At 42.4% G+C, this 23,196-nt stretch overlaps 1 protein-coding gene across 1 annotated transcript in view; it reads left to right on the top strand.

Annotated features, from left to right (window-relative positions):
* The first annotated feature begins 2,928 nt into the window (after positions 1-2,928).
* Positions 2,929-23,196, top strand: part of KCNK13 (potassium two pore domain channel subfamily K member 13) — a 67,290-nt gene continuing 47,022 nt past the window's right edge. Inside the window, exon 1 of the mRNA XM_061998212.1 lies at positions 2,929-3,292. Within this exon, the coding sequence (XP_061854196.1) occupies positions 2,947-3,292 (346 nt within the window). The 5' untranslated portion in view covers positions 2,929-2,946. The remainder of the gene's footprint in view (positions 3,293-23,196) is intronic.

Raw genomic sequence — 23,196 nt, 5'->3', positions numbered from 1 at the left:
ATACCCACACACATAAACACTAAGGAGCTGCACGTTAGCAGTGCTGAGGGGTAGGGAAACACAGCATGCCTCTTGATAATGATGCCACAAGTGACTGTGCTGAGGTTAATGGCAATGCATTCAGTATTTGGGCTCGGGAGATGTTAATGTCAAATTGAGATTAAATTCAATGTCAGTAACATGTTTAAACTTTTTTTTCACCTGAAACCAAAAGATTCTTCTTTCCCTTATGCCAGTAAATATGTTGCTTTTCTTTGTGCAGCCTTGCTTCAATGCTCTGCATAGGGGACTGCATGATTACACTGCTTGTGCTCTCCACTTACTCAAGTTTTTCCAGCTGTCTACCCAACAGCAATGGGAATAGTGATTGTTTTTACAGGAAACTTCTGTAGACTTGGTACATTAATTAAAATAGGGAAAGTAAAGGAAGAGGAGCTTAAAACAATGAAAGGTGTCACACCTGTGATATTTGCCAGTACCATCTTTTATTTGTTTTGCTACAGGATGATAGTCAATCTCAGCTCACACTTGCTCCATCCCTTAATGCAGAGCATGTCCTTAAAAAGCTGCTTTCTCAAGAGATGAAATCACTGCACATCTATTATATCATTTTAGTTTGGTGATCAGATTTGACAAATTGTGGGGATTTGTAATTTTTGGTGCCCAGTGACAGTAGTATACCTCACTGTCTTTCAAAACCACGTGGGATGTGCTTATCTGCACCCTACACCCAAGACCAACACAAAAATGACTATTCCTCACTAAAAGCATTGTATGCAAATGATAGGAGGAACTCAATATCCTTGGATAATTATTTGGATAATGTGACTGTTCTTCACATTCCTTTGGGCAATCACAGGATTGCAGGCAGCTAAAGGCTCCCACTTTGCTAATTCAAGCCACTCCAGAACAACTTCCATTGATGGAGATTTCAGCGCAGACCAAGGCTGCTCTGTCAGTCCTGCTGCCTCTGCTGGTGGGGGGAACACTGATTTAGATCCATCATCCTACTGACTGGCAAAGCAGGGAAATGTAAGGTTGTTTTTTCTTCCCTCTAATAGGAACTATCAACAAAGATACACCAGCATTTTTATGGAAGCATGTGGTTATCTTTAGGATTTGGCACAGTGCCTGGTTACTTTGACTGGCATCTCATCTTCCTCTTTTATTTTTTGGGGGGCTGTTTAATGTCTTACAGCATTGCTGCTAATTTTAATTGTCATATGTCAACCTATGCTGAAGACTAATGAAAAGGGAATAGACTCCTGCAACATGATGCAGGATCACCTATGAATAACAACAAAGAGGAAGAAACCAAAGAGGAAACATGAATCCCATTCTGGTGAGTGCTGGTTTACCTTGCAATGTGGGAAAAGGACTTGGCTTCTCTCTATACTGTGCAGATTCATTGCCGTGCAGTGGGTGATCCTCCCTTGAACATCAGCACAGAATTGCTCACAGTCCACTCCCAGGAGTCAGACCAATACCCATGATGACAATATGCCTCAAGCCATGAGACCATCAATTGCTCTTACACTAAGTACACTATTATCTACTGTTAAGGGAGATTTGTAATTACTAAGATCTTACTGTTAGTTTCCATTGCATTTTAGTTGCAATATAATTAACAGAAAAGGGGGGGGGGGGGGGAGGGAAGGTAAATGTTGTAAAAATACATCATTAACCTGCCTTCAAAAATGAAACTCATAGATTGTCTTTCACAGAAAAGAGTGCTTACGTACTAATAACACTTAACATAGCTAAACTCTAGCTCTCAATAATTGTAAAGCAGAATTCAGCCCTGTAGTAATCGCTGGATATTGCTGAGTTTAGCTTTTTCTTTTTATAGTAACAAAGACTTTTCCCGAAGGTTGGGATTGAGAGCTCTCTGACCCTGAAAATAAAACATTTTTAAAGCACACTGCAGGCAGGGAGCTGCCTTTGTGTTCCACATCCAATTTCCCTTCGACTGCCCAGTGATAGAGGGCGGCACGGTAAGAACGAACTTGTCGAGGAGGCGAGCGCTACCCTGAGCCGCAGAGAGCCGGGTGCCCTCTTTTGGCAAAAGGGGGTAATTTTTCGTGCTTTGACAGCGGGGGCACATCACCCACTGCAGGTTTTCGCCCCTGCCGCAGCCCCGCTGCCCTGAGCGGCCCTCAGCGCCGGCCCAGGGCACGGCAGGGGCGGGCGGGAAGGCCCCGGGGGGCAGCCCCCCGCCCCCTGAGGGGTGGTGGCTGTCCGGTGTCCCACCCCGCCAGGTGCTGGCCCAGCCCCGCCCGCAGCACCGGGGAGACCCTCGCGGGGCGGGGGGCGGCTTCTCTCCGAGCTGCGGCCGCGCCTCCGTTGAGGGCAGCTCACCTCAGGGAAGCCGCCCGCGGCTCCTCGGTGCCCATGGCGGGGGCGGCACGGGGTCGGGGGCAGCCGCCTCCCGCGGGCCAGCGCGGAGGTGCCCCGCGGCGCGGGGGAGGGCGGCGAGGCGAGCTGCCGTCGGTCCCGCCTTGCCCCCCCGGCAGGCAGGAGGCGCCTGGTGGTGCCTGTCCCAGCGCCCCGCTCCGACGTGCTCTGGGCGGGGGAAGAAAGGGGATATGAAACTGGCGGAGACGGGAGCCTGGCGCGGGGCGCGGCGGGGCTGAGGGGCGCTGCGGCACGGGACGGGGCGGGACGGGACGGGACGGGACGGGACGGGGGGCTCCCTCGCGAGCGGGATGCGCTGCAGCCCGAAGCCCGTCTGCTACGGGGCCGTACCGGGCGCGGCGGGGCAGCGCCCTGCCCCCGGGGCGGAGGTGCCGGCCGGCTCCCGGGAGCGCTGCTCGTCGCCGCCGGGTCCCGCGGCACCCTGAGCCCCGCGGCACCGCGCACGCCGGGCGGGCGACGCCGTGATGCCCGGCGGTGGCAGCGCCCCGACGTAGCGTGTCGGCGCGGCAGCCCAGTCCCGCGGGGCGGAGGATGGCGTGTGGCGGCGGCGGCGGCTGCTGCTGCTCCAGCGCCAGCCGCCTGAACGCGGACAACGCGCGGTTCCTCCTGCTGGCGGTGCTGATTGTGCTGTACATGCTGTGCGGCGCCGCCGTCTTCTCGGCCATCGAGCAGCCCACAGAGCGAGAGGCCAAGGAGCGCTGGGAGGAGCGGCTGGAGAACTTCACCCGTCGCCACAACCTCAGCCGCGCCGAGCTCCGACACTTCCTCCGGGAGTACGAGGAGGCCAGCGTGGCCGGCGTCCGCGTTGATGACGTCCGGCCCCGATGGGATTTTACCGGCGCTTTCTACTTCGTGGGCACCGTCGTTTCCACTATCGGTGAGTAGCGTGACCCGACGGCGGCGGCGGAGGGACGGGCCGTGGCCAGGGCGGTGGCGGGGCGAGAGTGGCCGGGGATGCGCAGCTCCCCGCGCGCTCTCTCAGCACGAGCGTGTTTCGTGCTGGTGCCGGCCACGGTCCTGGTCTTGTCACTGTTCCTTTCTTTGCCCTCCTCCTGCCGAACGGGCGCTGCGGCGGGAAGCACAGCGCTGTGGGGAAGCGCGCTCCGGTTCCGCGCCCCCGGGGTTCAGCGTAGCCCGAGGGCCGCTGTCGCTCCGGGGCCGCGCTCCGGGCGCGTAGGGCAGCTCCTGACAGACTTTTCCGCGGGAGTTTCGCATCCCTGCGCGAAGCAACTTGTCCTCGGCATGCGGCGGCAGACTTTGTGGGAGAGCTGTCGCACCAGAAGCCGAAAGCTTTAGCCGAACGCTGTGTGTCTTTAAATTCTGGGAAATTTAAAGTAGGTGGCTTCGTAGGCTGTAAGCTGAAAAGGGACCTTTCTGAGGATCTAGTCTTAACAAAAACTATAAAATAGGTTTCGTAGTGTGCCGCTGCAAAGTGTACAACTTGGAAAGGCTGGTTTTCAAACTACTCGACTTTTTACTCTTCTTTCTGAGGCAGAATGAACAAGTCGGTGGGCATCAGTTATTTCAGTTGTGAATAAACCGAAGTTTCATCAGGTTGAGGGAGCCTTTGGGGGAAGGTGATGTTGAATAGAAAGTCCAAGGGGGCTGACAAGAGTACATTAAGATGAAAGGGGCAGCATCAGGAGCTGACATAACCGCTCCAGGGAGCCCATGGATATCGACACAAAGGTTTCTTTCAGGTGGCTGCAGACAGCTAAAAGCCCTGGAGAAATGGAGCCTGCTATGGTTAAAGGCAGGCAATTTGCGTGCTTTACCACTGTGACAAATGGGGTCATTAAATCTTAGTAATGGTATCTCCAATTCACATCAGTCTCCCTCCACGTGTGAAACAGACACTGGGGAATGATTGTTTAATTAGCAGCAGCAGTTCTTTATTAAATCTCCATTAACACATGAAGAGGAGTTTTGAGATGCCTTACTTCATGTGAGTATTTGTGCTCTCCTGCAGTTTGTAGAATACTTAAAGCTCTTCAGTGGTTCTGCTCAACCTCTCTCTAATACTGAATTTCTTAGGTCTGGAGTTAATTTTGTCATGAAAGATGTCATTGGGCCGGATTTGTATTGCCACAAGGCATCAGGATTTGGGTGTTTTGTATCCTTAGATGTTTAGTCTGTAAGACCCAAAACTATGCTTAAATGTGCTGTTGAACTGGTAATTTCAAGTAACATCGTTGAGCCCACTTTCTGTAACTGCTGTAGTTTGTTTGCCATTGTAACACCTCCCAGCGTTGACGCTAACCTGTGCTATAGCCACAAAATCCTGGTGAAGAGAGCTGGGACCAGATCTCCGAAGTGCACCCAGGCCACTTGAGAGAGTTCCTTGAGAGAGTCAATTATATGTGACTTTTTTTTTCTTTGACAGACATTTATCCAAGCTGCCATTTCAAATCTGCGCTGTTGGAGATCCCACAACTTCCACAAGTACTCCAGCCTGGTGCATTATCATTGTCACTATAGGAAAAAAAAAAGGTTTTCTGATGTCTACCTTGCTGCAGTTCAGTGAACTGCATTATTTTTGTCTGACCATCCTTCATACCCAGAGAATGGCCTCTTAGGTATTCAGAGACTGTTGTAGTGTGTCCTTTCAGACTTCTTTAAATTCAGAAAGACACAATGTTGTAACTCTCTTTGCAGTGATAAAGTTACTTTTCACGTGTATTAACCGATGCCAGTAACTGTTAATATTTATCTTCTGTAAATGAGACTGTTAAGGAGACAAGGATACCTGTGGTCTTAGTAACTGTGGCAGCTTGCAAACACAAGCACCCACTTACTCACACTTTTTGGTAATTTGGCTTGCTGATTTCCATTGCCCACAATTTAGAGCTCCACCAATGTTTCTGCAGGGAGTCCTTGAGACTCCTTTTTCCTTCAGATTGCATATGGTCTGTGGACTTTGGCAATTTACATCCTGTCCTTCCTTTTGACCTCTTTCTCAGTCTTATCAATGGTGTCACTTTCTCTTTGCTTTATCAATCAAGTCATTCTTTCCCAAGTGGGAAAGTGGATCGAAAGTGAATTCTTTCAATCATATCAATAGCATCCCTCTTTCTTAATCGTCTCAGTAGCATTGCTGCTTTGTGCGACTGATTGTGTGTTTCAGCTCTTTATGTAGCACGGGCTGGGCTCTCCAGGCATTCACAAGACTCTTGTGCTTTGGCCAGATCCCCTCGGCTGGGCCTCCAGGCTTCCCTCCTCTGGCTTTCAGAGGAAAGAAGAGTTTTGCAATATCTAAGGGAATAATACTGTCCTTTTAATTATAATGCAACTGAAATGTTTGTTGGAAAGATAAGAGTGTGGTATCAGTTGCTTTTAAGTCAATAGGTTGAAACTAAATATAACCAGCTTATTTTCATTTGACAAGAAAATGCAAAGCTAAACAGAGTTGAATTAATAAAACAATAAGATGTCTTTTCTCAGTTTAGTAATTTACAGTTTGCTCCATAAAACTGTTTATTCTATCAGTGCTCAGCCTGTAACTCCTAATCTTGATGTGCTTTCTGCTTAGTGTAATTCAGCACTAAGGTTACCTATACAGTAAGTGGAAGCATTAGAAATGTAAGAAGGTAAACACCGATACCTGCCCAACAGGGACACTACCTCAACAAACCAGGAGGTGATCTCAAGGGAGAAGATGGAGTCAAAGCCTTTCCATCCCATAAGGGTGCTTAACTAACCAAAGCCTACTTGGGTTTCTGATCAGCCCTTTGTCATGTAATATAATGTCCCTTTTGCCTAGAAGTTGGATGATAGTAGTACTGTCTCAGGATATGAGAGCTCAGTGCAGTTTCTTTCTTGGAGTAACATCCCCATATCTCAGCCAAGTGCCCTGACCACCACTCTGGGGAATAACTTTAAGCTGAGTGTCAGTGTTTTCTGTTGAAACTCATCCACTTTGCATAAACTAATAAAATACTCTGCAGACCTGAGAGTAAAATAAAATCTCAGTCCCAATTTGCACTGCAATGCATTTTGTTGGGCTCTGGGTGTTCCGTATTTGTTGGGTTCTCTGGTGTTCAGTGGCATTAGATTGTAAGGCCACAATCATCAGCAGGCACTCTGAGGACCTTTGTGGTACCTTGGGACAGTAATGCCTCCAAGAAGTAGGAAGCTGCTGCCCAGGGGTTTGAAGATCTATGCATTGGATCACTGCTTATCTTTTGTGAGAGGCACCTGGACATCCTCAGTTCCACTGGAAATAGGTGAACAGTACAGCCCTTGCGCAGTACAGAGGGTTAGCTTACTGGGGTATTTGCAGCGACTAGATCTCCTCTGCTCCTTGAAACTGTTTGAAACCCGTTGTTGGCTTCAGTTGCATCAAACAAAGAATTTATCAATGCATCAAAACACCCTTATCTCATGTACAAAACCCCAACCCTATGCCCATTCCAGCACGTATTATGATCTCAATTAAAATCTGTTTATTTTTAATAGAATGAAATATATGTTGTCATAAAGGCATAGCCCAAAGCAACTCCTCAAACTAATATGTCTGCCCTTTTCACAGGCTGGTGGAGCTTGGAGATCTCTAGAGACCATTTAGTCCAAACCCCACATTCCAAGCAGAGTCAGCTACAGCTGACTGCTCAGGGCTATGTCTTGTCAGGGTTTGGATAAATCCATGTATGGACACTCCATAAGCTCTCAGGGCAATCTGTGCCAGTGTTTGACCCCCCCTTGACAGTAAAAGAGGATTTTTTTTTCCCTATTCAAATGGAATTTCCTGTATTTCAGTTTGTGCCTGTTGCTTCTTTTCAGTGTGAGCTGTTTATAAAGTGGTGAAGATGAAGGAGGAAATTATATCATCGTCCCAAAATGAGGTATATTTTCTGGAGAAACTGTCAAAATTTGCATCCTTACTCTTTGCAAGAAGTTGCAGCATGTTGGGCTGGAGGTCTAAAGTCTTGTTTCAAGGTGAGATTTGTCCACTGATGCATTACCAAGAGGTAAAATTTCCTGGAGCAAAGGGTGAGATTTTTACCATAGAGTGATGAGCAACCACATAGCATATTGTACTGAAGGGGACAGAAGGAGTCACAGCATCTTGTTTAAGCAGCTAGAGAGGGTTGCTGGTGGGAGCATCCTTTATTAATGGGGAAGGCTGCATGAGGTGAGACAGCCACACTGTCAACGTTACAGCAGTCTGTCATGAAGGAGGGAGTGCTGATGAGAGTCAGAGGAAGGGCCTGTTTTCTCACTTTCACATGTGTAAGTGCAGTGCCTTCTACAGAGCAGAGTTGCATAAATAGTATATATGTAGGATAATGGCCAGCAAACTACTAACGTCATAAAACCCAGAGAGCTGGGCTACTGATTGTAGGCTTGAGATCACCATGTTTTTGCCATATGTATTAGGGAACAAGGGATGACAACTGCACCAAACACTCCACCTAGGACCAAGGTTCAAGCTCACTTCTGGTGTCACAGAGACCAAAGGATGTACCACTACCTACCTGTACCATGCCTGAACTATTTGAACTCATACAGTGCAGGTACATTGTTCTCCTAGCTAACATTTTTCATCTTTAAATATCGTTCATGCTGCAAGCAGCTCTAATTATTCAAAATTACCTGCTTTAGCCACTGAGCCATAACCATGGCTCTATAATCCTGGGTGGGACAGTGAGATAAGCTCACTAGAGCTAATGCTTTTTCTTTCATAGATTGATTCAGTTTCTGGATTTTTCTAATCGTAGATTCTGGTCTTTTCTTTCTTTGTGGTGAGCCGACACCTCAAGACAGCGATGTTTATGTGGTCAGTGTCTCCTACCATTTAGAGGACATAAATACAAGTCAGTGCTTTCAGTTATGCTTCTAGCTGTGTCTCTCATTCACTAATAAAGTGTAGGTGTCATCTCTGTGCCTCACTTTATCCAGCCCAACAGTGAGAACAGAGCTACTTTTTAGCTCAGAGAGGCCAAGCTCATTTTTATACCCATAATGAGTGTTGTCACTGTCTTGTCCCTGAATGTCGGTTGCCTAATCATGAACTTCAGAAGCACCACCAGACCCTGGGTCTTGTCCCAAATGCAACATCCTATACACTTTATTTTAAAGAGATCCCTCTTTATTTCCTAATAACCACCCCAGTGGTATGCAGCCGTTGAATGAAAAGTATAGTGATTGAAGTTCTGCCACAAGGAGTTAAGGTTTTGGTTCCCTGCTTTGACCATAGCTCTCACATTCTGGCTGTTCTTGATGAAGGCTATATTGAGTGGAGGGTAATGTGTATGTAAGTTTCAATTTTATGGATCATTTACTGATTCCAGGATTCTTTTTACCAAGGCTGTTTCAGTGATGGAGACATTCTTATGAGGAACTCCTAGTTCAGCATGGAGGCTGTTTCAGATACCCTTCTGAGGTGCCTCCTTCTTTCTGTACAGTGTACAGAACCCAAGCATTATAGTCCTAGAGCCGCTATCCTTTCCTGGATACAAAGTACGTTTTGTCATCTTGCCATACTCATCAGTAGGAGTGCGAAGATTGTACCAGGCTGTTCACATTCTCTTTCAGATAAACAATTAGAAATAAAACATTTTAGTTCCAAAAAGCTCTGTTGAAGGTAATGTATCAGTAGATGATCTCTAAAGGTCCCTTCCAAGCCTACCATTCTATGATTCTATGATAATAGCTTCTCCTGCCGCCGTTTATTGTAGAGTGACCAGAAGGATAGGAATACCCCAAATATCAATGCAGGTCATGACTGTTTGAGTTAGTGTGATACCCATTCTCTCTTTTCCTTTGAATCTACCACATCCTGCAGTCTCTGACAAGCATATTCCTTGACAAGCATATTCCACTTGTACCCTGAAAAAATGGAATACAGGTTACTGAATATCATGTCTGCTGTCCTTTCCCATTTGGCACACTTTAAAAATGGTAATTAGTTTCCCAGTTTCACTGCAGAAAACTAGGAATTCTGATGAGCAGAAATAGTATACAAGAGACAGCTTCATAAAAATGTCATTGCAGTAATGTATCAACAACTCTACAGTGATAAGAGGAAAGTGCGTCTGCCTGAGTAAGTAATAATGAACAAAGAGCTGAAATTTAGAAGGGCAGATTTTGCTTTGAAATATTCCACAGATATACAAGAAGCAAAATGGGGGGAAAAAAAAAAGTTACACTGTTTGATTTGGAGGTTGCTTTTTTCAGATAGTATTGAAACTGTCTTGGTAGCTTTCATGGTGTGAATAGAACAGGGCTCTTTTTTTTTCCCCCAAATAATGTAGCGTTTGCATTAAGAGGACTGTAAGTAGGATTTTAATTAAAAGTAAAAATATGACAATAGATGTCTTAAAAGTGGAGCTACAGAAGAAAGAGAAACAATAAAGCTTGCCCCATGCCAACAAGAGGAAACAGCAGCCAGAAATTCTGAAATTAGTGGCAGCGAAAAAGAGGTTTATTTGCAATGAAGGGAGCTGGCTGAGTGAAAAAAGAAAGACAGGGGGAAGACCGTTTCCTCTTCATTAATTATAGGTCGTCTTTAAAAATGCATTGTGGTACTGCTGCATGGATAGCTCTGAGAGTGAGGGTGGGACTGATTCCTTTCCCTTGGGCTTGGGAGAGTGCTTCAGGAAAGGCATCACTAGAGAAGAATTTTTCATTCCCATCCTTCATCTCCTCTCTCCTACTCTTCTTTGTTCTGCCTTTGCAGAAGAGGTTCTTAGGCTTTAGGGAACTTGCAGGTAAACTGAGGCCATTTACTTTTTTTACAGAAACTGTCAAGTACTTGTCAGCTCAACTTGTAATTGCTACCAGCCTAGGACTGCATCTGTTAATAAACTGGAACATTACCCCTGCTCCGAATGGCTTACATGCTCAAGTGAATGTTTCATTAGAACTTTTACTGAAAGCTTTCTGTAATACATGACAAATCTGTATAAAGGCAAAAATGTGAAAAGGAGAACAGTGGTTATAATGACAGAATGGCCACCAGTCTCTGCTATAAGTTGAACAAAGTAGAAATCTTCAAACAAAGCAAACCATGTAATGGAAAGGAGATATAAAATTAAATTCACCTGGAAGTCCTTTTACAAGAAAGATTAGAAAAGGTAGAGGCGTGATAGCCTAGCAAGTTAGGGGAAAGCCCAGGTCGCTTCTCCGGTGTAGATTTTCTTACTTTTGTTAGTGCCAGAGTCTTCAAGTGATCTTCAAGTCATCCAATTTTGCTGAAGGTATCTAAAATAGGTCAGAGGCATTAATATATCCTGACATGTCTGTTCCTCTGCCCCGAGTGGGAAAAAACAGCTCAGGTGCCAAGTGCAAAGGTAGATATTTATACTATTGCTGTTGAAATGTAGATGAAATAAATCCCACCCTAGCAATCTAAAGTAGGCACTGAGGCAGAAGCAGAGCCAAGTCAGCATACCACTGCTGGCAACACTGACTATGACTTCTCTGATACAGGTTCTCTCTCTCTTAAACAAGACCAGTAAGTAGTTAAAAGCACTCTGAAGTCTGTAGAGGAAATAATTTCTTCTCAAGAAGATTTTGATTGGGTTTTTTGTGAGGAGCTGGCACGGTTCTCCAGGGTTTGACTAGATCATAGAGGATTTATCTGTTCACTGGTGCATCTGCTAGGAGATGAGCACAAGTTCTCTAGAAAATTTTTGAAACGTTCAGGCAACTTAAGAGGAAGCCTTTCTGTATTTGACTCTAGCCTAGTTTCAGTGGAACTGTTGAAGGCAGCTTCTGCTATCACAGTCAGTTCATTGTTCTTTAGAGGAAAAGGAGGAAGAACAAAAAACCAGTGGATTTCAAGAGCAATAGTTTTCATAATCTCAGAGATTTCATGTATGCAATCTTAGAGGAACCAAAACTAAGGAAAAAATGAGTTAAGGAAGGCTAGCAGTTTCTTGGACAAAGATATGAGTGGTGCTGACTCAAGAGATACAAAGGCAGAAGGAGGGCAGAAATGTTAATAAAAGACCAATGTGCCTGAATTTTAAGTTATTGATTTCAGTCACAAGAAGGAAGCAGATACAGAATGTATGGAAAATGAGATCAATGAAGACAAATACAAGGAAATATAGGAGAGAATAAAAACTCCAGCCATTCAAAACATGATGCAATTGGCAAGGGGTATCAAGGGTGTCGTGAACTCATTCATCAGCACAATACTGATTAAAAACACTGAGAAAAATTTTGGTTTCCTCTATAAAAAACAGAAAGAGCTCTCAACAAATTATTCTAGGAAGGCTGAAATGTTTCATGCGTTGTTCTGCATCAGTCTCCTGAAAAGATCAACTGTGAACTGATGTGTGGTGCAATTAACGTTTGTGGTAAAGAGGAAAGTAAAAGAATTTAGAATCCCTAAATCTGTCAGATCATTTAAGCCAACTCAAGTGCATTCTAGAATATTCAAAAAAATTACTAAGGCAATGAGCCCTTTGGCAACTCATGAAGTGAGCTGAAATTCCAGGCAATGGATAGTGGCAAACAGTCTGCCAGTCTTTAAAAAAGGGATGATGACAGCACAGAATTTAAAAAGAAAATTATAGTCCAAACATGTTAACCTTCATGCACTGAAAATTCCTTGAATGGGTGATCAGATACTTGTAAATATCAATTTGGAAATAGTGAGTGAAGTAGTAGATCAACATGAAATTACCAACAGAAGATCTGGTCAAATTTAGTCTATTCTGTTGTATGGCAAGGTAACTAGCCCTGTGAATAAGAAATAAGACGTCAAATATCTTGACTTTAGCATGACTTTTGATGTTGCCTCACATTTGGTAAGCAACCTGAGAGGATGTGGTTGTGATGAACTAGAAATGGGACGAGATGGATGTTATATTCCTTTAGTAATTTTCACTGTATCACTATCAGATTAGAAAGATACCTCAAATGGCATTCTGCAGGGAGCTACCATCTGTCTCCCATCCAGAGATGTTGCTATGCCTTTGTAAAACAAGTTTTTTTTAAAAAAACACATTGAAATGGATGAGGAAGATGGCATCAAAGTAGTTCTGCTGGATGCAGTACTGGAAAGCATTGTCTGCAATACAGTTTTCAGATGTGAACTGCTTCATTTCTGGAAACAGGGTCTGGAAGGAAGTGATTGTTATGGTCAGACATCTAGAAAACAGAACTTACACAAAAATTGGAAGAAATCACAAGATTTGCACAGCTGAAAGAATGGACTTGGTGAGGGAGAACATAATATGCAAGAATGCAATGCAAGAAGGATTGAACACTGTAATTTCTAAGTGCATGGGAGCTAAAACATAAGTTAACAGGCTTAAATTACAACAAAGATGATTCAGGTTATATGTGAGATGCAGTTTCCTAATGCTAAGTGAAGCAGTTGTGCAGTATCCCTAGGAATGCAGTAGAGACTTCATCACCAGATTCCTTTACACTCAGGTTAAGCAGACACTCCCAAAAATGACGCTAGAATCTTTAATTCTACCATTGAGCAGTGACTGGATGAAATGACCTTTTTATGCCTCTGACAGATCTTTTTTCCTCCAGGTTTTATGATAGTATATATTCATTAACCCTGTTAGCCTCAAGAATTTTACACTGCATGTAGAATTTTATTCTTTGGCAATTTTTCAGTTGTAATTTTAGAATCCAGATGAAAAGAATTTTGTGACAAATTTACCTGGAACTTCATAGACTTTTTTCAGAAATCAAAGAAACATTTTAATATTAGGATGAAGCAGGCTTTGACATGTGCAATTACCCTGCTTAGGATACATCTCAAATTAAATAAACCTTAAAGCAGCGTAAGCCAGAACTGATCAAGGGCTGAGAAGCACTTAATTAAAGCAGTGAAGTCATATATAACAGTATCTTTACTGCTACTGGAATTTAAAAAACAAAAAGAAGGAAAAAGAATCATCAAAAACCAGCTGAAAAGAAACAGATTTTTACTTTGTTGAACTTGGTCCTAGTTAAGTGCTTCACTGGATGTCACTGTAATTAATTGTACCTCCTTCTGCTAGTGTTGCATATACTGATATGACTTGGAGACAAAGAGTGTGAGGAAAGTATGGTTACCTGTATTCAACAGATGAAGAATTAAGGAAATGAAATTTCATTTAAACCAAGCAGTGGATATTCTGCCTTTTTCATCTCCTACTTGTTCAAAAGAGACTCCTAGCAAAATAAACCATGCCTTAATTTTGGGCTCTACACTTGCATTGTTTTCCTTTGGAAGCCAGGGGATGGGGGGAAATAAAAGGGAGGAAGGGTAGCTTGGCATACCCAGACCTTGCCTTTATGTTTAGGTGGGACATGGCTGAGGCCCCTGTTGTGGAATCCCACTTTTCAAAGACAGATAGATAATAAGTCTTAGATATCTAAAATTGTTAGAAGGCCTAAATGATTTTTATGGCCAAATCCTAAATTCACAACTGATTTAACACACTTGGACTTTCTAAAAGTCCCAAGCCAAGGCAGCGCTGCTGAAAGTAGAACACAGTCCTTCAGGTGACATGCAGCAGGGACCTTTGTCGGCGGTCTGAGTGTGCAAAGGACATATTGCGAGTTCAGTAGGTGAACATTGGAAGGAACATGACAAGCAGCCAGCCATTGTCCCCAGGACATTTACACTGCGGGCCTTTGCAGAAGGATGAGTAGATCAGGAAATGGACCACGCTCATGGCTGCTTTTGCAGCTCCCTAGCAAAGGCTGGGCCTAGAAATACCAGGCCAAGGAAAGCTCTGGTAGATGTTGGCTTTCTCCTGGTGAGCCAACTGGCAAATGGTTCCATTCTCCAGAATAGGCCACTCTCCTGCCTATTCACCTTGTGAAAAGATCTCTCTGCTAATTAATTCTGTATGTTGGAGCACACAGCGCATGCGGGGTTTCTGACTGGAGTGGTGACACATGCAGGACCAAGTTTTCCCGTTTCCTGGAGGGAAAACTACATTTTTAATTGAAAGCAGAAGCCTAATCAGGACTGAGAACATTAGACACGCAATGAACTTGGATGGAGAAAAGAAAAACGCTAATTTAAACAAATTACTTGGTCATTATGGGAGCAGTCTTAATTTGTCCAGTGGATGAATTCTAGGGACAGTAAGAGTCTAGGTATATTGAACAGTCAGATCAATAAAAAAAAAGAGAGACCATAATGACTCAAGTGATTAAAAGCAGATCCATTCAAAATAAGGATTCATATTATAGGTATAAGTATAAAATAATTACTTTTACTTGAATTAGCTCACATATAGAAAGAATTAGAAAGTTGTGCTAATTAAATCATAAATGCCAGGGGGAAGGGTTGCAAACTTCCATCCCAGTATTAGCTGACAGTCTTTTAGCTGAATTTTTGAATAGTTTAGTCAACATATAGAATACTGAAAATAAAGGCTTTGATTGCTATTTGCATGTATGGGTATGAACAGTACTGTTTATTCAATGGAATTATTTCAGCTGTTAAAGTAAAGCATTTGTTCAGGTGATCAATGCAGAAACCATTTAGCTGTTAAAGCTTTTTCAGCACAGTAAAAAACTGTTTCAGAAGAGCATTGTTTCCATATTAAATTAAAAAAAAAACATTTTAATGCAAGAATATAATTCTTTGAAATGCTGTAATATAATTTAGATTGACAGGAAAAATACATTAGGGTTTTTATAGCATTTATGTGCCTTAATTGTTCCATTGATTTCACACTGCCATCCCTGAAGAAAGCATACATCTCGTGGAAGTGTTTCAATCTTCTTGACTTGTGAAAATTCAGAATATCAGAAGGTGCTGTTGATTGCAAATATAGCCCAGGCTTTTTGCAACCTCAAACCAATTTTGAGTTCAAGATGGTTTTGTTTTTGCAATAAGAATGTTAATAAGATCCTAAATGTGATTTTATTAACACAGAGAAATGATTACTATTTTAAGTGTGACTCTTAATACAAAGCAGTTCTGCTGTCTTCAGTTATTGGAAAATTGAAGAAGTGGAAAGTAATTCTTGCTCCAGTGTAAAACTTGACATTGTAAAAAAGCAAAACAAGTAGCAAAACATTGAATTTAAATGTACTAAAGATGCTGACTAAAACAAGTTTTCTATTTTAAGCATGTATTTGCACCCATTTTGTACTTTTCTGCAACACTGCAGTGATTAGTCAGAACTTCACAGCAACAGCTGTCCAGCCTTCTTGCTAAAATAGCCTGTTCCTTGTGTACATCTGTACTTGTGATTTTCTTACTCATGCCAGCAATGCAGATGTAGCCTGTACAGACAGCTGAGCTTTGCTGATTGTATTTGGCAGAGGACAATGCTTACCAAAGAGGTATGATACTGAATTATGTGGTGTTATGCACAGCCATAACGCTACTTCTGTAGTCAAGCTCAACAGTCTTAAAGTTGGTTTGAGCAAAACCAGCATATTCTGTGAATTGCTTTGAAAATAAAGAAATGTTATAGTCCACCTAGAAGAAGAAATTGGGTTTTTTTCTGAAGTTATTGCTATAAAAATACAAATAGGACAGTACTCTTTAAATGCAACTTTTCTTTCATATTATAGATTAATTCTTTTTTTTTATTATTCCTTCTTTTTGTAGTGTCACTACATTATATCACTTTTCCATTCCCTATATGCTGTGCACTGGCTCTTTGGTGCTATTTGTTGTAAGAAAAAAATCTATTTTGTAATGGCCAGTTTCTTCTTCTAAGTAGGAGTTAATTTTGTTACACAGACTGCTCTTCTTCCTTTCATCTTTTATGTATAATGCATTAAATGGAACTTTTCCTCTGCCCAAAGAACTAGAGTCTGCATTGTCCATCTCAGGCTGCAATATTCCTAGTTCACTGAGTAAGCAGGTGTAAGCTTGGTTAGTGGTTTAATGAGAAAGTTCTTAAGACTGTCCTACTTGCTCCAGGAGAAGTACTGGCCATTCCTTTCTCAGAAGTGCCACTTCACTGCAAGGTCAAACATCCTTGTGCTGAAAGAGACACTGCCTTCCAGATGAGCTGTAAAGCAAAGCCCCTTATCATTAGAACTGTCCCCCCACTCTCTGCAACAAAGACTTGAGCTTTGTCTGTGTTTTAGTTTGGATGCTCCTGATACAGGTACAGGTTTTCAGCTGAGCACTGTATTCTGGCTATCCTCTGATACTCATGAGCTTTTGTTTATTATTTCATTACAGCCTTGTTTAATGGCAGGACTACTGTATTTCAGTGATGGTGACAAGACATTTTGAAAGAAAACGTTTTTCAGAAGTTTAGTAATGAAGTATTGCAAAGAAATAAAACATTTAGTCATGAGTACCCTCATTTACTCTTTTGGGCTGTTAATGGCAATTTTAAGGTTCCCCACATTGGAGGGACTTAGCATGTTACAGGCTTGTCAGAATAAGTACTAAATATTTTGTAATTTATGTAGCAAGAGCAAGGTTACTGCTTTGCAAATTGTCCTTTTATAAGGAGAAATGCTCCTGTTTGAAATAGTTGTTCTCTATAGCTGCCCCACAATTAATTATCTCCTGCTTCATGAGCTGATATAGGAGGGTACTGGAAAAAGAGATTAGCTGGATGAGGTTTTATTGCAGAAACTTTGGAACTGTTCTCTTGATGTGTTGAGCATGTAAATAACAAGGTGGCTGAGTTTACAATCAGTTTAAAAGCCATCTTTTGCAGTTTACATCTATACAGATTGTAAAGTGCTTTGCTACTCAAATCAAGGACAAAATACCGTTTTTTTTTAAAATAACATTTTATTTAGTCTACAAGTTTATGTCATATTTTGGAGAGGCTGTTGCACTGAAGGGCAGATATTTTTAGTGGTTTGGTTTTTTTTTTTATCTTACCAGCATTCAAGGGGCTAAATTCAATGTTTTTTACAACAAATCTGCCCAGCCTTCTAACATAAGGAAAGCATTGGCCTGATTCAAAATACACATAGACCAGGTCTGCTTTGTTTTCTAGGTGATTTTACAGTCATGTTTCAGAGCAGTTTAAAATCTTGTTCCTATTGAATAAAATCCAGGGAATACCATCCATTAGTAGTAGTTTATGTATTTGCTTTTCCTAAATTTTTTTCCCGTTACCCCTGAGGTTCATTAACCTAAATACTCCATTAGAAAAGAAGGTGTAAATCCTACTTTTCATCTTCTGTCCATGCTCAAAGGAAAACCTATAGTCAACTGAGTATCGCCACAGAAATGAGGAAGAGGCAGTCAGTAGAAGTGATCAGGGAAACTGCAGAGAAAGAAGACCTCTCTGTAAAGGGCTAGTAGGCAGGCAAGTGTTTAAGATGAAGATCACAGGCTTAGAGTCACCTGCTGAGCTTCAATAGCAGCACAGGTACTCACTGTCCCTTGCCGCAGATGAAGTGATCCAGGTTTTTTTTAGTGCCACAAGATACTATTGAGGCTAAATGCATTTGTCCCTCATCTGCAGGTATTCCAAAGAGACTGAAGACATAGATTTGGTTAAAGAATATAGACACTTACCATTCAACAATGAAACTATGCTCCAAAATCTTTTAGCTTTCATGTTCCTGAACTGCTTGGTTTAGTGAGTCCTAAGACAGGTGTTGTCACGTACATATGACATTTACAGTATCATAGGGGTGCTTGTTCCAACATTTAATTTCTTTTTGAAGGACCTGGAGCTTGAGGCTTTGTTGCCAACGGTCATATCTGTAGTTGCTGAAGAGGAAAGACCTTCAACATAATGAAAGGATCGGTTCATTAATGGTGTCTGTCTACTTCTTTCACAAGAAGAATGCCAGCTTGACTTCTTAGCACTTCAGTGGGAAGCATTTTAATCACTTGGAGCATTTGTAGAAAATCTGGTCACTTGGAGTGGGTACAATTGATGTTTTACAATTGATGGTGGCAAAGGCTTAAAATTTGCATAATCTCACCCTAATCAAGGGCATAGGTGTTTAAACTCCATCCACATGTGCATTCGAATGGGACCAATCGTGTGACTGGTGTAAGAATTTCCTAAACAAGAAACTAACATGAACCAGAAACCTGACGAGAGTAAAACCAATCTTTGTATACATCACTTGCCTCTATCTCAGCTTCAGAATCTTCTCCAATGCTGCCCCAACATGTTGGGAATCTTCCTAAGGATTTTGAGAATTATGCAGATCTCTGCAAAATTATTGCAGCAGGGATCTAGATCACACTGCTACAGCTGCACCAAGAGTGCTGCTGACAAGAACCTACCTTGGTAGCAGAAAATTCTCCTGTGGGATAGAGTCATATAACTCGGAGACAGTCAGACTGATATTCAAGCAGTCTCCAAAGCTAACGAGGAAAGGGCACTGTCACTCACATACACGCTCAGGTGAAAATTCCCTTGCAGTAGAGCAATCTTTCAGACTATCTGGGGTGTAACTGTCCATTCCAGGGTAAACCAAGTGCTGGCTAGAATAAGTGACTTAGTGTTTCTTCATCTATGAGTTGTTGTTTGGTTTGGGGGGTGGGGAGGGTTGTAGAGCAATGCATTATATCAGCAGCACTTTCAATTGCAAACAGATCAGTTTTTCCATGACAGCACATGTTGCACAAGAAGGAAGTAATAGGGAGTAGCCCAAGTCTAGCATGAAAATGAGCAGCTCAGAAGTATACAAAAATATCAGCTCAGTTTCCGATGTGTTTATTTGCTGCTAGAGCTGTGAGATACAACAGTCTTATACCTAGAATTGCTTCCCTGGCAGATTAATGGGGGAGCATTGGCAAGTGTTCGCAAGCCTGACAAAATCATATCAACTCCTGACATAATGAGGAATTAAAAAAAAAAGCGTGAAACACATTTAAGTATTAGTTTGAGAGTTGACAGAGAATCAGCACCTGATCAGCATAGAGAAAGCCAAAGCAAGAAATGTAAGTGAAAAGAAGCGCTGCTCGGATTTCCACAAGCACTTCCCAGCAGTTGCTTCTAGTGCAGGCCAGTGGTCTGAGGTACAGCTGTCCGCAATGAGGAGGCTGTGGGCGTTAGAAGCCAGCTTTTGCCTTGTGATATTAGAAAGGTTGGGTGACTAAGCTGCAAGTTAAAAGATCTGTGGAAGAAAGGAATAAATATAAAGGGCTATGAATTTACAGAACAAGAAGTATCCGTAGCAAGGGAGACAGACTTGTCTGATTGGGCTGAAATATTAAAATCACATCATTTATTTACCTTTCATATTAAATTCTATATTCATTGCAAATGCGGTCCCCTTATCTCCTCCCTTGTTGTTTTGACTGTGATCCTATCAACTGGAACTGTGCCCAAATTATATAACTGGAAAAACTGAACCATTATGCCTCGATTGCCTGAAATTTGTGAAAGGGAAGATGCTGTCAGCAAAGCAGTATGTAGAAATGTTTTTCTAATCCTGGCTGCTGTAAGTCTCCTGTAACCAGGGATGCAGAATCTGTCTTTCTGGCCCACGGTATGCAGCCCACTATTACCCCACTGCCAGAGCATTGTGCCTCTTGCAGCTGTGGAAGGACTTGCTTTCTGCAAAAATATTTTCTTCCTCATTCTTACATTCTGTTCTGCAAGTCTTATTTTCTGTGTAATGCCCAGCAGGCACTGGCCCTGTATTCTGCTGTAAAATAATGGAGTGCAGATAACCAGCTACAAAGAGATCAATATTAAGGGGACAATCGGCTTCTGACTGGGAATAATGTAAATCCAAATAGTAGATCAATATTTTATCTGCCTTTTAATGGTAAATTAGGCTGCAACACACCTGTGATTTCATTTGTGCAACACTACAGCATAATTTAGAATTATAGACCAAGTTATAGAATGATAATGTGTTTCTTACCAGAACTGTTTATAAACAGGCATGCAAATTTAATGAGCAAGGAGCAAGCTAGTAATTGATAATTGGTCCACTAAAGCCTTGATCTTGGATCCATCCCAGGCCAGAAGTTTAGCACCCAATTAGAGTGCTAGAGGACACTTGGCAATAGCAGTGTTTTCAAAGGAGTTAGGAGGAGCAGGTGACCTGGTGGAACTAGTTCAGGCTCAAGATACCATTTGCACAAAAAGTCCAAAAGTTTCTACAGATTGTATACAAAAAGTTGTCTGCAATAATATTTTTTCTAACTTATCAAAGCAATCTGGAGCAGCCAGATACATAATGCCAGGGATTCTGTATGCTGCCAAGTGGACCACGGTCTCTGCTTGCTGAATCTGAAAAGGAGAGTGGTTTCCGGACAGTTTCTGATGTTGGGACGGCTGGAGACCTTTTCCTGGAATAAGAGTATTTTCTCCCCATGCAAAAGGGAGCCTGAGGAGCGCTGTGCGTCCGAGAGCCGCCAGCACAGCGGGGCTGTCGTGAGCCTCTGGCGCTGCGACAGGTTGTTTTGGGGTTATGAGTTACTTGTTTCCAGACAACCCACGGAGCGGGGCTGGCTCTCAGCCACACGCAAGGAAACTGGGCTCTTTAGCAGACCACTAAGAAAGATGTCTTCTCAAGTGTCAGAATCTTGTTTCTATTTTGAGAAAAATATGTCAAAACCAAAATGTTTCTGTGAAACACTGGGTTTAATGCTTTATTTCCCCATGCAAAAAATGTTTTGTTAGAAAATTCCTAGTTAATTCCACTTTGCAGAAAGAATTAAGAGTTTAAGTCATTTTATTTCTTTGTTCCTTTCTTGTTTTTAATTTCTAAAAGATATTCTGTTTTTAAAATTAGAAACAAATCAGTCATCTGAGAACATGGGCTTTTCTTCACATCAAATGACAATTATTGGACTTGGTAAGAAGTCAGTTTGTTCTGCCTGGTGAAGTTCATCTGTGGTGACCAACAGAATTTTGCTTGAATCCAGAGAAAACAAACAAACATTTTTGTTCCACAGAGGATGTCAGAAACCTCTGCCCTAACCACAGAGCCAAATTCAAATTCTCTTTGGTAAAAACCTGACAGCACTGATGGATGTGAACACAAGAAAGTGAAGTGAGCCTTCCCTACTATTTTGAGGCTTGTGCTCTCGCAGGGCTCTGACTCAGAGAATAGCTAACTCAAATCAGTGATAAAACATGGGTTTAGCCCTGCAGAGACGTGTAGCTCCCTGTCATGGCTTTAATGAAACGTTATCCATAGCAAGACAACAGAATCCTAATGCATTTTAAGTCTTTTGTAGACTTGCCTGGAAGAAGCATCCTGAGAGACATGAGTGACCCAGACATTTCAGTTCTTCAACTTAATTGCCACTTAATTAAAATGTTAAAGTGGAATAACTTCACTGATGCTCCCAGCAGCAGTAAGGCAAAAAATGTTAAGGTTACAATGTTGCGTTAGCAGGGAGGAAGGAAAGTTAAGTGAGTATCACAGAATCACAGAATGGTAGGGTTTGGAAGGGACCTCTAGAGATCATCCAGTCCAGCCCCCTGCTAAAGCAGGTTCACCTCAATCAGGTCACACAGGAACACATCCAGGCTTTGAAAACCTCCAGAGAAGGAAACCTGACAACTTCTTTGGGCAGCCTGTGACAGGGCTTCATCACAGTAAAGAAGTTTTTCCTCCTGTTCAAGTAGTTCTTCTTGTGTTCCACGTTGTGTCCGTTACCCCTTGTCTTGTCCCCATCCTCTCGACACCTGCCCTTTAGGTATTTATAAGCATTGCTAAGATCTCTCTTCTCAGTCTTCTCCAGGCCAAAGAGCCTCAGATCTTCCAGCCTTTCCTCATAAGAGATATTCCAGTCCCCTAATCATCTTTGTAGCTCTATGACAAACTTTTAACTATATGCTTTGTGTTAGATGTAATTATATGTAAAAATAATTGGTTGTCATCACTTCATTAATTAAGAGATAATCAGCAGACCTATAGATAGGAAGAAGCAAAAGCCTCAATTACACAAAATACAGCTTTTAAGTACTTAGGATTTCAAATTGCCATTTCAAAAGAATGGGCAAAGCCTTTTGAACCATATGAATACTGATTTTCTAGCAATGTACTGTCTTTAGCACTTGCCCTTTCAGAAAACTTGCAAAAGAGCAGATGTTTGCAAGATCCCACAAAACTAAGCAATGTAATCGGAAACATACGTGGCAGAGTAGATAATAATCGTAATTAAACACCGCACAATTAGTGCTTATAAGATGGGTCAGAACCTGAAATACCATGAACTCGTTAGGTTTTGGTTTGCAAAATAATTAATTCAATGTTGGTAAAATAGGAACAGTATCAGTATGGGTTTTAATTTCAGAAATTTATTTCTAAAATGAAGAATGTTGTGTTTATAACTAGTCCTTTCAGAGAAGTATATCTCTCTCAGAGCCTCTCTGGGTCTTCCTTTTTGTTTCAGGACTCAGTAAAGCTGTCGGGTCTGATGACAGCAGAAGTCCAACAGGCACTGATATGAATGGTTTCCACTTTAGATAAAATTGCTTTCAACGACTACAGATTTTGCATCTGATCTTCACACCTACCCACCCCCCCCACTCCCCTTCCTTATTGTCTACGTGCTCATTTGTTTCTGACCATTATCTTGTCCCTGATGACAACACAGACCTGGCTGAGGCTTTCAGGCTGTATTGGACTGAATCTTGTCTTTTCTGAAGAGTGCTTTTCTAGGACAGAGCTCCGGCGAAGCCCCAGTTGGCCTTTACCCAAGCCAGCTGACTGGTGTGATAAGCTAAGGGGCTGACAGGAGCAGTTTTTCCACAAGCAGATTCCTCTGAAGAATCTCAGTTTTCCCAGGGCAGGGATGAAAGGTGACCCCCTCAGTCCTTTTGTAAGTGATGGCAGTGTCAGGACTTTGTCATACTAGTAAAATGAAAAACTAAAGGTGACATGGTCACTATCTTTCTTAGCATCAATATGGCCATGGTCTGTTTCTCCTCCTGTTATAGTCAG

The sequence above is a fragment of the Colius striatus genome, chromosome 6 (assembly GCF_028858725.1).
Source record: "Colius striatus isolate bColStr4 chromosome 6, bColStr4.1.hap1, whole genome shotgun sequence".
NCBI lineage: Eukaryota > Metazoa > Chordata > Aves > Coliiformes > Coliidae > Colius > Colius striatus.
Note: the sequence above shows the minus strand (reverse complement) of the source record. Positions and strands in the feature narration are given on the sequence as shown.